Source organism: Amblyomma maculatum, chromosome 1 (genome assembly GCF_055883805.1).
Source record: "Amblyomma maculatum isolate TAMU_Amacu chromosome 1, ASM5588380v1, whole genome shotgun sequence".
NCBI lineage: Eukaryota > Metazoa > Arthropoda > Arachnida > Ixodida > Ixodidae > Amblyomma > Amblyomma maculatum.
The window spans coordinates 470,340,589-470,354,374 of NC_139344.1; the positions used below are offsets into that span (position 1 = coordinate 470,340,589).

At 47.0% G+C, this 13,786-nt stretch overlaps 1 protein-coding gene and 1 pseudogene across 5 annotated transcripts in view; one reads left to right on the top strand and one right to left on the bottom strand.

Annotated features, from left to right (window-relative positions):
• The window catches only part of LOC146209940 (uncharacterized), a 65,796-nt gene that overhangs the window by 25,775 nt on the left and 26,235 nt on the right, over nt 1–13,786 (top strand). For all 5 annotated transcript variants that reach the window (XM_084605391.1, XM_084605385.1, XM_084605364.1 and 2 more), the window contains one exon: nt 12,316–12,426. In XM_084605391.1, coding sequence (XP_084461517.1) covers nt 12,316–12,426 — 111 coding nt within the window. The remainder of the gene's footprint in view (nt 1–12,315; nt 12,427–13,786) is intronic.
• Nucleotides 2,489–8,511, bottom strand: LOC146209941 (uncharacterized; annotated as a pseudogene).

The following is a 13,786-nucleotide window of genomic DNA, read 5'->3' on the forward strand; positions in this document are numbered from 1 at the left end:
TACTGCTGCCGTTGTTTTCGCACGGCTGGTGCGCGCATTTTTCATTCTGGGCGCTTGGCGGCAATCGATGAGTGACGTCAGCGAAGCAAACAAGGGGCGAGATTACGTGTGCTCCGCCGCGGCTCTTCTCCGGTGTGGGGAGCCGTGAAAGGGCGTCATTTGCATCCCTCCTCCCCGTTGCTAGCGCGCTGGTCGCTCGATGGACGAGTGAGAATAGGCGTACATACGTGTGTGCTCCCAGCGTGGCGTCGTCGCCCGGCGTTTAGCCCCTTGTCTTGCCAGTGCTTGGAGCTTTCGCTATGGTTAACCAAAGATGTCCCAGCCACCTCCCCCGCTGCATGTCTTAGAATGCGTGTTTCTCTCGTGTCCCATATCAACCGGTCCCGACACAGATTACGAATGAAACATCGCTGTGCACATCTAGACCGTGGAATCGGTGTACGGATTCAGTGGTCTCGCGTGGCGAGGGTGACCTCTAGAATTCTGTCTGGCTAACGAAAAAGGCCGTCGATGCCGAGGGATGTACGGCCCTGCGAGTAGTGAAGGCAAACTGCATACGTCGCGGGTGGTTTGTAGCATATTCGGATTCTTTAAAAGATGTCAAGAAAGTGAACCTCGCAGGCAATGAGTGCTGAGAACTGTGTTGGAGCCACGTGAGCGTGGAAGTGAGAGAAGGGTGGTCAGCCCTCCAGTCTGTCCCGTGTGCCCGTCGGTTCGTCTTCGCGGTTATGCAGGAGCTGATCTGTGGGCGTCTATTGACCACATGTGCCTGCTTCCGCAGTGCACATGTGGGTCTTCCAAAACAGGGTTAGAAAAAAATAAATCTTTGGTGGGGATGTAAGATCTGCTACCAGCAGCATGTTCGGTCTGTATCAGAATGACTTACTGCCTAGTAATACTTAAAAAAAATGGGCATCATTATCTTAATTAAGCATATGCCTATTATGCTTTTCTTACGACAGAATATCATCGGGATATTTCTTTTTCGTGACCACTTTGTTATCTTTTTGTTGCGTTACATGGATAGACATGCATGGGTCGCCACGTATTATTTGTCTACAACCTCGAAATAGTTGATAAACGAATTATTTCTCGTTGTTCTGCTCTAAGTCACTTCAGGTGTGAAAAAAAAAAAAACTGCAATCTCTGATTTGTCTCGTTTTAACTGACTGCATGCCTTAAGTGCAGTAATCACGACTGAAGAAGCAGTGATTATATCGCAGTTTTTTCATCGCTCGGGTCACCTATATTTAACTTCGATGTCATAGCCATCGCTCAGCTGATGAAAGGGAGAGGAAAGAAAAACAATCGAAAAAAACAAACCACCTATATTGATCCATGTACAGTAACGTATCCGTCTTACTAACGTGGATAAAAAATGAAACCAAAGCATGTCGAGTTGCACTGCCCGGCGGCTACAGATTGCCCGCGGCCTGATCACTCGCATTTGGGCGCACTGCGTCGTTGAGCGAAGCCCCGATGCGCGTTTCTTGCGCCTGACCCCCCCTTCAGTCGTTAAAGCGGCATGGCTCTGAGCATGCGTGCTCCCTTCGTAGCTGCGGGGGTGCGAAGGGCTCGGCCCTTCACTCCGGGCGGGCAGCGAGCCCCGGTTCGTCCGCCGCTTTGCCCTCCTCGTCTCTACAGCGCGCATTGTTTCGAGCCCGCTTCTTTTGTTGCGGCGGAAAGCGCTGGCCCACGACGATTTCCCCCTCCTTTGTTTTTTGCTGCTGAGAGATACTGAACATACAGGAACCATTGACGTACGGTACCCCTGCGGACATGAGTAAACGGAGCACGCGATTTTCTACGCTTTGCATAATTCAAACTGGCAGTCACGGTATGTGCGAACCGGCAGTAGACGTCAGTGACACTTTACTTGGCTAGATATTGTTTTCTTACCTCCAGTGAAGAAAGCGTTATTTTAATTTGAATGAAAAGCGTGCTCCGTTTACTTATGTCCGCATCTGTACATCGCGTCCTCCGTAGGTATGCACAACGGGACCGCCCTACGATGAAATGGAAACCACGGGGTTCGGAATGACGGAAAACTAATCGAGAGCCTAGCGGCAGGCACTCTGCTTCCGCGTTATGACAACAGCATCAGTGGCACTGATTGTGCCTCACTTTGGCATTGACGTCGCTCAGGGCCTCGTTTTCAAGTCACGTGTAAGGCGCTGCATAATTTGCCAATGCGTTGATATCGGTCGGGCATCGTAAAACAGTCACCGAAGGCACTCAGGTGCAATAATGTGTCGGTTGTGTTGCATACGGCATGGTTGGCAGCGTTGAATGGCTCCTTTTACCGTATTCCAAGGCGGGGATCGCTTTGAGATTGTTGCTCCCGTGCGATGCTGGCAGAGCGGCGTTAAAACGCGGCCTTGATTCGGCGTGCGCTGCACCGAACTCATGCGTGGGTGGGCAGTGTGTCCCACTGGTCGATGGATGCAGAGCCGCGTGTACTTCGGTACAGCGTGGGGGAGAGTACGGGCTATGCGAGGGAATCCCCTCGGCGAGTGGGTGAGGGTTGCCGCTGCGGTCTCGAGGAGGCGCACCGCCGCTGCTCCATGCGCCGCCGGCGTTGCGCCACCGGGGGAGAAGGAGGGGGTCGATGGGGGCGAGGGGCTGTAGGCAGCCTCGGCGGCAGGGCGCGGGGAGCGTCGCCAGGAGGCCTAGCCGTGTCGAGGAGGGAGGGCGGGAATGGCCGCCGAAGCTAGGCCTGCCCTCCCGCGCGTGAGCGGGGAGAAACATGGCCGCCTGACGCTGTCGAGCCGCCATGGCCGCCCGCCGTGCTCTCCCCCCACTCGCCACCTCTCTCTCTTCCTCACCCGCCCCTCAGCGTCTTCTGCGGTGCGGGGCCCTCTCTAATCTGCCCGCCCGCTTTCTTTTTTCTGGCGATTCTTTTGCGTCTGAGTCGATCTCCCCGCTCTTTTCTTCATTTTCTCGGCTGCCGCCTGCGGCGACGATTTTTGACCGCTGTCTGTGGGCACTCTTCTTTCTTAGCTTTTTTTCCTTTCCCCTTTCATGCTTACTTTTCGTGGAGTTCTCTTTGGTGCTTCACGATGATCGTTGCCTTCCCGCGGGTTTGGTTCTGCCTTGCTTTGAGCACTGCTGTCATCTCCCCGTTGCTTTGCCTTTGCGATTGCGCGCCGGCGCTCGCGCGCGCTTTTGAACACTTTTTTTTTTTTTTTTTTTTTTTGCATACAGTGGTGTAGCCCCGTTAGGTGCAGGCCCCAGATTTCCATCCCACCGCACACTTTTTTTTTTTTCTTAAATGGTCCTGAAGGGTCAGGAAGTCTTTGTGGGCCACCCATTGGGGGATTTTGTGGCAGGTGCTTTCAGCACTGGTCTCAGGGGAAGGACCGAAACAGGTCTGAACATACATTCTTGGTTAAGTTGGTGTGTGTGTGTGTGTGGGGGGGGGGGGGTTACTCATCTGACAGCCTTGCCTTACTCCTTTGGACAAAGTTATGCTGGTCGCGAAATGGGTTATACTGCAGGCTGCTTCTTTAGCATAGCATCACTAACATGCTTATGGCAGGTGGCAAGAGAGTTGTCTAAACACAGGCTGTGATGGTGGCTTCAGACTCCAAACCATCACCTGAATGTGGGCTACAGAGCATCCCATGCTGGTTTATTTTGCCAAAAAAACTTGTCACAGCATAGTAAGGGATTCAGAAACTAGCATTGATGTATCTGATTTCTTCACACAGGCAATAATGTAATCATATACCATACTGTAGAACAGTAGGCTGAGTGAATCTCATTGACCCCCCTTTTTTTTAATCGGCTGATAGAACTGTGTGAATTGAACAAATAGGACGGGAACACACGTCAGCTGTCACGGCTCTGGCTCCCTAACTGAGGCAAAGGGATGGGGAGTTTGACGCCCAGCATTTGACCTGTTTGTGTTCAGCATTGTGAATGAAACGAAGCTTGAATGTCAGTCAACAACAGCTAAGGTATTTTAAGGAATATGACCAATAAATTAGATTTGAATCTCTTACAATCAGAGTGCATTATGGGCCTCGGGCTCTGGAGCTTTGAGCGCTACAAGTGGCGCACTGGGCAAATGTGGTGGAACTCTCCCCTTGTCACGAAGCACGCGCTGCGTGCATCTAACACCACCTAGACTACTCAAGGCCTCTCCACTCCTTCGTGATGTCATCACACTACGACGCATGCAGAAACTGTGCGCTGCTGCGCGCTTATTTTTGTTTCACTAGAATTGTGGTTGTTGCCGCATGTGAAAACATTCTTTGATATTTTAAGCCCCATTGTTCAATAAATAACTTTTCAGTCGGCTCCAGTATTGCAAGTAAACGTCTGGCTATTCGTGCAGCAGATTTTCTAAAGAAGATTAAAGTTTCAGGAAACAGCACATAATCTGAATGAGTTTATGAAAAGCCAGAGCCACTGCTTTTATTGTGCCAGTGTTATAACGCTACGGATATAAACATAGCTTTAGAAAGTCAGCTCTATAAATGCTGGAACAGTACTCGTTTTGGTAACAAATAAGCGAGTTTCGCAATGATTTCATAGCACTCAAAACATGTAGCTCCAGGGTCAGCAGAGGACTGTTTTTGGCCTATAGAATTGATTTTAGGTCAATACAATTGTAAACTGTATCGAGTATGAAAGTATTTATTAAAGTATGCAAGTGTCCAGCAAAGCTCTGACGAATGTCACAAAAAAAAAAAATTTATCAAGGCTTCAAAGTGTTAATTTTACGCTTTTAAGTGATCTTGGATTGCACAAGCCGATCGTTTCCTGCCTTGCAATAGTTCTTTAGCTGGATGTTAGTTTGCTGGAAAGAAGGGATACTTGTTCCAACAAGATGATCAAAGCATCCTGTTGCTCCTCGCTTTGCAATTCTTTGTTCAATGCATCCTCAAGAAAGGACTGCACAAGCATCAGTGTGCTGTCTGTCTTATCCATGGGCTTGAAGGCAGACGCCTTGTCAAATCTCTCAGTGGCATCCAGTAGATTTGCTAGACACAGAATGTCGTTTGCAGTTTCTGGAATGTTTACACCATCAACTTTGATCACCTCTACGTCTTGAAAAACAGCCTTATGAATGAGTCATTTGTTACTCTGATTTTTTGATAGCAGGAGCACCATCAACACCAATATTTAGAAACAGTATGCACTCGGGATAAGAAACAACTTTCCAGAATTCTGAAACCTGGATGCGTGGAAGACTGCTTAACAGAGCCTGATTCTGTTGCTGTGTTCTTCCTCTCGGTGCGTCTCAGTGGACTGGTTGATGGCTTCCTATATTACAGCTGCTTCAAGACGCGCCTTGTGATCTGGGACCTCTCGAGAGGCACTTGTAGCTGAACCAGAAAGATACACTAGGCAGTTTGGGAGTTCGCTTGGTACTGCGTCAGGTCGAAGTCCTACTAGTTTCAGCTTAGCTTCCATCACTTTTCCTCTCCCACGTAACTTGTTTTTTCGACCATGTCCGCAGGCTTAAAGTGACGCTCGCAGACCTAAAATGTAAAATGAGATGTTAAGAGGATGCAGTATCTGAAGCTTATAAAGAAAAAAAAAACAGCCCTACGTTTTAAGGTGCTAATGATCGCAATTTTGTTTAAAGTCCGTGCGCACTAAATATCAGTAATGCTGTGTCTTCAAGCCGCATTCATGCAATATTAAAGAAGGTTCGCACTAAAGCTATGCAAACGTTTCTTTCTTAAGGTAAGTATCGCAAACACATTATTTCGGATTATCTAGGTAATATGTAGCGTTAATGATGCAGAGAAGCTGTTGACGACAACTAGTAAAGAGGAATATTTGCCTTACCACCGATTGCTTTCCTGGTGTGAAATCCGCACGATGAATGGCTTTTATCCACTGAGCCCTTCTCACTGGGTCCGATGGGAAGGTGAAGACTCTTACTGTTGTATCCCCACCATCATAGTTTCCGCAGTACACAGCAATGTCCAGGCATTCTGAAAGAGTGTGCACTTGATGCAAACACTGCAGCATCAGTGCAGACCTGTCACCGCCACTCATCCAGTGCTTATTTCTAAACAAAACAAAACTTTTGCGACACGCGTTGCACAAAGGCAAAACCTCGCACTTCAGTTGGAGCATAAACCACGAAAAAGTCGAACAAGCAACTGATGTTTACTGTGCTGGGGATGCATTTGGCAATCGAGCAATGCGTCAGAAATTACTTAAATGGGAGAAATCTCGTGCATGAAGCAGCTTTAATGTTTCAAAATGTGCATTTAGCCCATAAGTAACCCCTTTTACAAAAAATAGTATTTAGCAGTCGGACAGCAGTAAAAGCGTTAACGCGCATCTACCGAAATTCGCTCGAATTCGCGCATGTGCAGTCGTGCCACAATCGTGACACTGGTTCTGACTTGCTTCGGCAGGAGCCGGGCACCCCTCGCACCTGCCTCCCAGGTATGTGCCAAGGCAGGAGACGAAGAAAAAGCTAGTGTGATGACGTAGCCGCGAGGAGGATATGAAGAGATGGTGTTATGTTTGGGTGGTTCTGAATCATGGTCTAAGAAAGGTGCTAAAGTTAAGTTATTAAAATAGCTCTAAAAGTGTTGCTGGGAAGACTCCGAAAATTATGCGGATGTTTGCTTCGCAGCAAAACGTGGCAGTTTGAGAGTGAAAGGCATCTCTGCAGTAAGCGAGTTTGAGGGAACAGTTACTGCCTGTTCTTGCCGTCTGGTAGAAGGCACAAAGCTCTTCTATTAGCAGCTTTCGTTGGACGAGGAGGAGACACTACATAGCCAAAGGGGCTGAAATGTGGAGGTTAACGGAAAAGGTTCTACTTGAGTTGATGACAGTACAGAGAGCTGTGGAACGGAAAATGGTAGGGGCAACGTTAGGAAGCGTGCAGAGTGTGAGTTAATGACATTCTAGTGGAAATCAAGAAGAAATGGGCAGGGCATGTGGTGCGCAGAGAGCACTACCGACAGTTGCTAAGGGTAACAAATTGGATTCCAAGAGAAGGAAAGCAGAGCACGGGTGGGAGAAAGTTAAGTGTGCTGATGAGGATAATAAGTTTGCAGGGGTGAAGTGGATGCAACTAGCACAGGACCAGGTTAGGTTAATTGGAGTTCTTCGTCAAGAAGTGGGTATAGTTCGGCTGACGGTGACTATGTGACTGAATGTAGAGATAAAACAAAATAATTAATTGTGCTATGCTGCACTTGGTCTTCATCTCAGTGACAATGTGTAGATGGTATGCTAGGCTCCCCAGAAGTGATCTCTTGAGTACAGCATGGGTAGCATCGCTTGATGGGAGGATGCTTAAACTCTTTTGCTCTTCCACGGGATGGGTAAAGCACTGGTTGTATCTGGAGATGTACCTTGAGGCGCCGTTCCAGGCTTTCTGCCGTATTTTGTCTTCTTCCCCTCTCTCTTTCTCACTTGGTAGACCGAAACAAATGGTGCGTGGTTAGACCTGCGAGAGCACAATGCGCATAAGAAAAGCGGGCATTGTTCAGAAAACTCCTCAGCGCATGCTCTTCTGTGGCCTTCTGACCATCGATTGTGTTGAGGCTTATTTTAAAAATTATATTATGGAGATTGTCTGTGGTTTTAGAAATTCTCTCATGCATTCTGTAGAGAAGAATCTTTACTTGAGTGCATTTTATTTATTTATTTATTTAGAAATTCTGCAGTCACTTGACTGCAGGCAGGGGTGGACAAAAAGAAAAAACATCACAAGAATACATCAACAAAGGCAATCACAATCAAATACAGAAAGTCAAAGCATGAAACATCAAAAAACAACAAAAAAAAAAACAATGCAGGAATACAAGTACAACTTCACCCAAGCATTTTCAAATTTGCGAGGAACTGTTTGGCACGGAGACTGTCCACAATATTCCTAGGTAATATATTCCAAGCATGTATGGTTCTAGGCAAAAATGAATTTGCAAGCTTATCTGTGGCATGCACTAAAGTATGTATAGGTAGTTCCCAATATTTATGTAGTAACGATTACAAAGAATTTTTAAGCGGAGGCATGCTTCATTACAGTGCAGTCCGCTTATAACGATATTGAGAAAACCGGATAATCCGTTCATTATAACCGATTATCATTATATCTGGACCGTATGGGGTTTATTCTCACAAGAATGCGCCACAGATGGGGCTAGACGCTACTGTCGCCTTTTAGCCCCGACGTACAGCCCCAACAGACAGAGCTGTGACCCCCAACCCGTGGTGCGAGAAGTCTCTACTGCGGCGGGCTGCGGCCAGATTACATACTCAGTCTTTATTGTATTGAGTGCACGGCAGACTCAGCAGCAGGCATCAGCGGCCGCGCTTGGATCTCGGATGCTAGTTTGGTTGTGTGCGACAGTTGCAGTGGCCGTGCGGCAATGAATAGTATTTGTCTTAATACTGAAATACAACCGCTGTAGCGAGCGAACGTCCCGCTCGCATACGGGGGTGAAATTAACCACCTAATGAGGAAACGCGCAAGGAGCTGAGAGGAAGAGTCAGCTCACCAGGCGTGGCTTCACGCTCACAGCCCATTGCAGTAGGTTCCGTGGAAATCATGAACCGCGCGTGTGTGCACTCAACCACAGGAAAGCCCCGAGCGAGTTGCAACAGACGCGCTCCTCGACTGTGACCAGGGAGGGGAGGCTTCCGGATTATGTCGGGAGGAAGGAAGGCAGTATTGCCGCGGGAGACTGGGAGGCGGGGGAGGGGGGCTGTGTGCCCTCTCCTCTGCCAACCTCCTTAACAGCAAGCGTAACTCGTGTTATAATTACGCGCGGCTGTTATTATGGGGGCAGGGGATTGCGAATCATTCCTCAGCTGGCGAAAAAATAAAACGCCCACACCCACGTGTTTTTCCATGCATGTAAACTTGCCTACTTGCCAGCGATTACTAAATCGGGTTGAGCAACGCTAATCGTCGTAAAAAGCACTAAACACTTTATTACAGGATACATCAATAGCCATAAAATAGCTTAAGCATACTTAAAGAAATCTGAATTCGTGATCGCTTAAGCAGCAGCTGAAGCTTGACAATTGCTGTGAGCATCGCTTCCAGTAGCGTGTACGCTGGCGGCAGTACTTTTTGCATGTGCGGAACCGATTAGCAACTGGATGAACTACAGGGTATCCCCAGCTTTGATGATCGTTAAAATCGTGTGCGAATGCCCATATTTTTTTATAAGGCTTCAAAGCTCGAAACCCTGCCGGAAATTCCGATGAATCTGCTGTTTCATGCCGAGAGCTATTGCTCTGTTACCCCCGCCGGGGTGGTGCAGTAGTTATGGCGCTCGACTACTGTGCCCAAGGACGCGGGTTCAAATCCCGGCCTCGGCGGCCGCTTTTCGATGGAGGCGAAAAGCAAGGTGCCCGTGTGCTGTGTGATGCACGTTAAATAACCCCAGGTGGTTGAAATTTCCGGAGTCCTCCACTACGGCATCTCTCATAGCCTGAGTCGTTTTGGGACGTTAAACCCCACAAACCAACTATCGCTCCATTAATGTGTGCACCATCCACGGATTGCATAATATGCAATGACGATATAGCCGCACCCTTTGCACGACAACAGGCAGCGACTGCGATGATTATAGCGCTCATTTCCTAACCGCACGCAATCGCGCTCGCGGATTTCTCCACGGCAGTCTGTTTTTGCCCCATATAACATTCAGACAGATTTTCGGGTAAACATCTACTGGGCGGCGGTAAAACTATTCTTGTATGCGATGTATGGCCAATAATTTATCCTTTATTTTTTATCTGGTTTATTTTTGCATTGGGCCAATGGGAAAATTGATAAATCCAAAGAATTTGCTATTTATAAGTACACTACACTGTATATTATGGCCAGGACTGTATGTGTACAAAGGGCGAGAAGAAGGTTACAGGTTACCAGGGCTCGTAGAAATTTTTTGGGAAATGTGCTGCCCAGGTGAAAATTTCCACGTACAATGTTAAATTGTATAGTGAGGGGCTTTTTATTTTTTTCACGGCTTGGTTTTTCATCGCATATGTAAGAATCTGCTGTGTTTACTTACGCAAGGCATATCTATTTGTTATTGCTGCCCCTTGTGTGACACATACTGACAAGGCCTCTGGGAAGAGAATGGATAGTTTTATTTGCCAGGGGTTCCTCAATTCATTTGTGCTTTGGCCAGGCATTGTTGTTAAATTTTTTAAGTTACAGAAATTTCTATGCACAGGTGACTTCATTTATGAGCATGCTGAAGAAAGCCCTCAAATAGTTGTGGCAGTGCTAGCGACAGATATTCAGAGGGACCTGCAACTAGGTCCCAGATTAGATCATGCGGTACCATGTGGTGCTTTGGCTGGAAGTATACATTGAAACTTCAAATGAAGATTGTATTTGTGTAAGGGTGGGAGGAAAAGGGAAAAAAAATGTTACCCTTAGTCGAGTGTACATGATACCCTCTTTACTCCTTCTGTGCTTAATATGCTTTCAGAGATTGCAGACAACAAATTTGGTTCTATATCTTCTTACATCTAGTTAAGCCTTTTCTCTTCACATCATTTTAGGAATATTAGCTGAAATAAACATGCAAGAGTGCAACCACACTGGGCACAGGGAGGCAGTCTCTTTGCAACCCCTAGTTGGGGTGCGAGGGCTGCTTCCATTGGCTGTCGTTCTAACTACTTCCTGCAAGGCGCATGAATTTGATCCTATTGCAGAGGCATAACATGAGCAGCTTTTCTTTGATGCTTCTTTTTGCTTCTCAAGATGCTCCTAGCATCGTATCTCGGAAAAATTTGCTGCTTGTTTCTGTCTCTCTGGAGGCAACAGTTGTTGGGACTACTGTGGTCCATTGTGGAACATCCTCAGCCTAATGTGCCTTCTAGGGGCCATGCCAGGTGGATATGGCAGGGCATTTAATCGGTGCATGTAAGGATCCGAGCTGCCTATGCAATTATAAGCCGCCCTCTGCAAGGATCGGAGCCCCCCCTGCAAAGGAAAAAAAAAAAAAGACATCACCACGCGATGGATGCTCTCGACAACAAAAATTTATGGCCTGGCTGTACAACTCGTCTCAACTTCAAATCACATATTACGGTGATATACGCAGTAAGCTTGACCTCCAGCTCTGGACAGCATATCAACTGTATCCCTTGGAAGCCTCTTAGCTTGGCATCACAGTTGAAAATTTTGTATTGCTGTCACCGCCACTCCCACATAACCCGTTTAGAAGCTTTGAACTTGAGGCCCACGGCGCAGTTGCTGCTTCGCCATAAATGGTAGCCGTCTCCTTGAACGCTGCACGGAACAAGCGCCGAATGCATTTTGGACTGCAGAGCTCGTGACAAAGCACGTAGCCGGTCGTACAGTCAAAAGTGCAAATACGCAATGAGTGCAACTCAGTGAACGATTGGTGTCTGCTCTTCTATTAACCATAGACACTCCCTGGAAGTGCCGCCGTTTCACATGACGCGACACGACTGACGTGCAAAAAGTGAATGTCGCCGCGATTGAAGCAGTGGCTCTTCTGTAAACTATCGACACTCACGCAGCTGCAGTTCGTGCTGCGCAGTAAAAGTTAAAAAAGAAACAAATTAAAGATGGCTTAGCTCTGCTATGCCTGGATATACGTAGCTAAAGGCAGTGGCTACCTCAGGATCAGGAGTTAATTTCTTCAGTTTTCTCTGCTGTTCATTTCCACTTGGTCCTCACAGCTGACTGCAGGTGGGTGACGTCACCCTAATTGAGTGACTTAACGATTTTAGTCTTTGGTACTTTCAAATCGCTCGCCAATCGCAGTATCTGTTACTCGTGGACTATCATCCTCACGGTAGACAAGCAGAATTATGAAGAGTGGTTCACAACTCACAACCCGGGGCATGGCACAGTGGTAAAGCGCTCGGCTGGGGATGCAAGGGATGGAGGTTCGATTCCTGGATGGAGACCTTTTTTGTAATGAGGAGGAGTCGCACACCTTTTAAGCGTTGCTAGGCAATGCCGGCGGATCTTGGTGAGGGGTCTGCTCAGCTGGCCTTGACATCACGGCATACGTTAAGCTCGGCTCCGACCCTCGTAGTGAAGCTTTTTGCTTCAAAATTCTTCCTGAGAAGCATGCACAGTAACTAAATGTGGCACTTGAAGCCATAGAGCAAACAAATTTGCTGTAGCCTCCCTGATATGGTTTTTATCTAGCTCTTAACAGTTCCATGCTTTGGTTTTAATTTTAAGCGGACTCCCCAACTTCGGATTTTCGAGTTTAAAAGAAAGGGTCGACTTACAATCGGTTAAATAAGGTAGGCAGTGACACTGGTGCTGGATGTGTACTCGTTCCCCAACTTGCATCGATTGACGGTCCGCTCCAACTCTTGCAGATTGGAGACTTCGGCAAGGAGTGTGCCGGAAAGTGGAACACAATGTCTGACGAGGACAAGCAGCCTTTCCTCAGTGCTGCTGCGAGAGACCGTGAGCGATACAAACGGGAGGTGAGTTCTTGGACACATTTGTAGCTCGGATGATGCTCTCTCTGAACAGGAGCTAAGGTAAAGTGGCTGGCGCTGCTATGCTGTGGTTTCGGGACGCGAGAAGGAACTTGCTTTACAGTTGTTTCATTCAGAATTATTAACCTGGAGCACTCGATATGTTGCATGCAGGAGTGCTCAATTTTCGGTATTAAAGTTGAATCCTCCAATAACAGGAACAGCAGGTACAAATTTCTTGGCGGAATGAAATATTTCATAGGCCTAAGCCAGCATTCGTAGGTTTCAATGTAAGCCATTTCTCTCTGCAGTGGAACGCTGTCAGGTTTCAATCCTGCAACGGCAAAGGCTTCTGAAGTAGCAGTCTACAGTTTTCTTTGCGCATAAGCCATAACAGAAAAATAAAAACGCACTGGCATGCGTTTTACACCTTTCACATTTTACATGCTTTCACACCGCCAACAAGCACATGTATGGGTGCAGCCGTCTTTGTTAGTAGCTGATAATGATGCTTTTCTTTTCCTTTTTTCTTTTTTTTTTTTTCTTTTTTTCTTTTTCTGGCACTAGGCAACCAGTTCACACTGGTATGACCGTATTGGGTGCATTCCTATTCCTTAGACGTCTAGCAAGACAGCTTCGTGTCTGTCTACACGTTCGTGTAATGGAACACGTCCACCTAACTACGCCTCGCGGCATAAACGATGAACTAAAAACTATTTGAATAACATTTTTAACAATTCCACGTTTTTTTGCTGCAATAATATTCTGTGTTTAATCGTCAACGCAAATCTACTATTGGGCATTGGCTTGTTGCAGACCGTACAACTGCTCAGGCAGTGAGCCTACTCTCGGCTCGACCAAAGAGAATATTACAGCGCTTTTACTTACTGCTGATGGTGAAGTTTACATGCTTCTCGTATGGGCTCATGCACACAGCTGTAAGCATGACAAAATGCAAACGGCTGTGAACTTGTGAGGTTTACGGACGAAAGGTGATAACAGACTACAGCAAAAGCATGCTGTTACACCTGCCGTTTGCAGTCACTAGGTGAGGAAACCAAAGACAGCAACTCATTTTAATAATATACAGACAGGCTAAAATAAATTAATCGTCAGGCAAGTTCGTTCTGCTGAGATTAACTGAAAATGCACGGAAGAGTTTGCCATGGCTACTACAACGAGAGAAACACGTGCGTGCTGTACATCAGCTGACGAGGTGCCGAAAAGTGACAAGTTCATCAATAACATCAAGACTTGGGTAACAGTCATAAGTAAAAAAAAAAAAAAAGAAGACAGCAGCAATCAGTTCTTATACAAAAATATTAATTGCGCGATTCAAGAATCTGCAGTGCTATATGAATCTCAC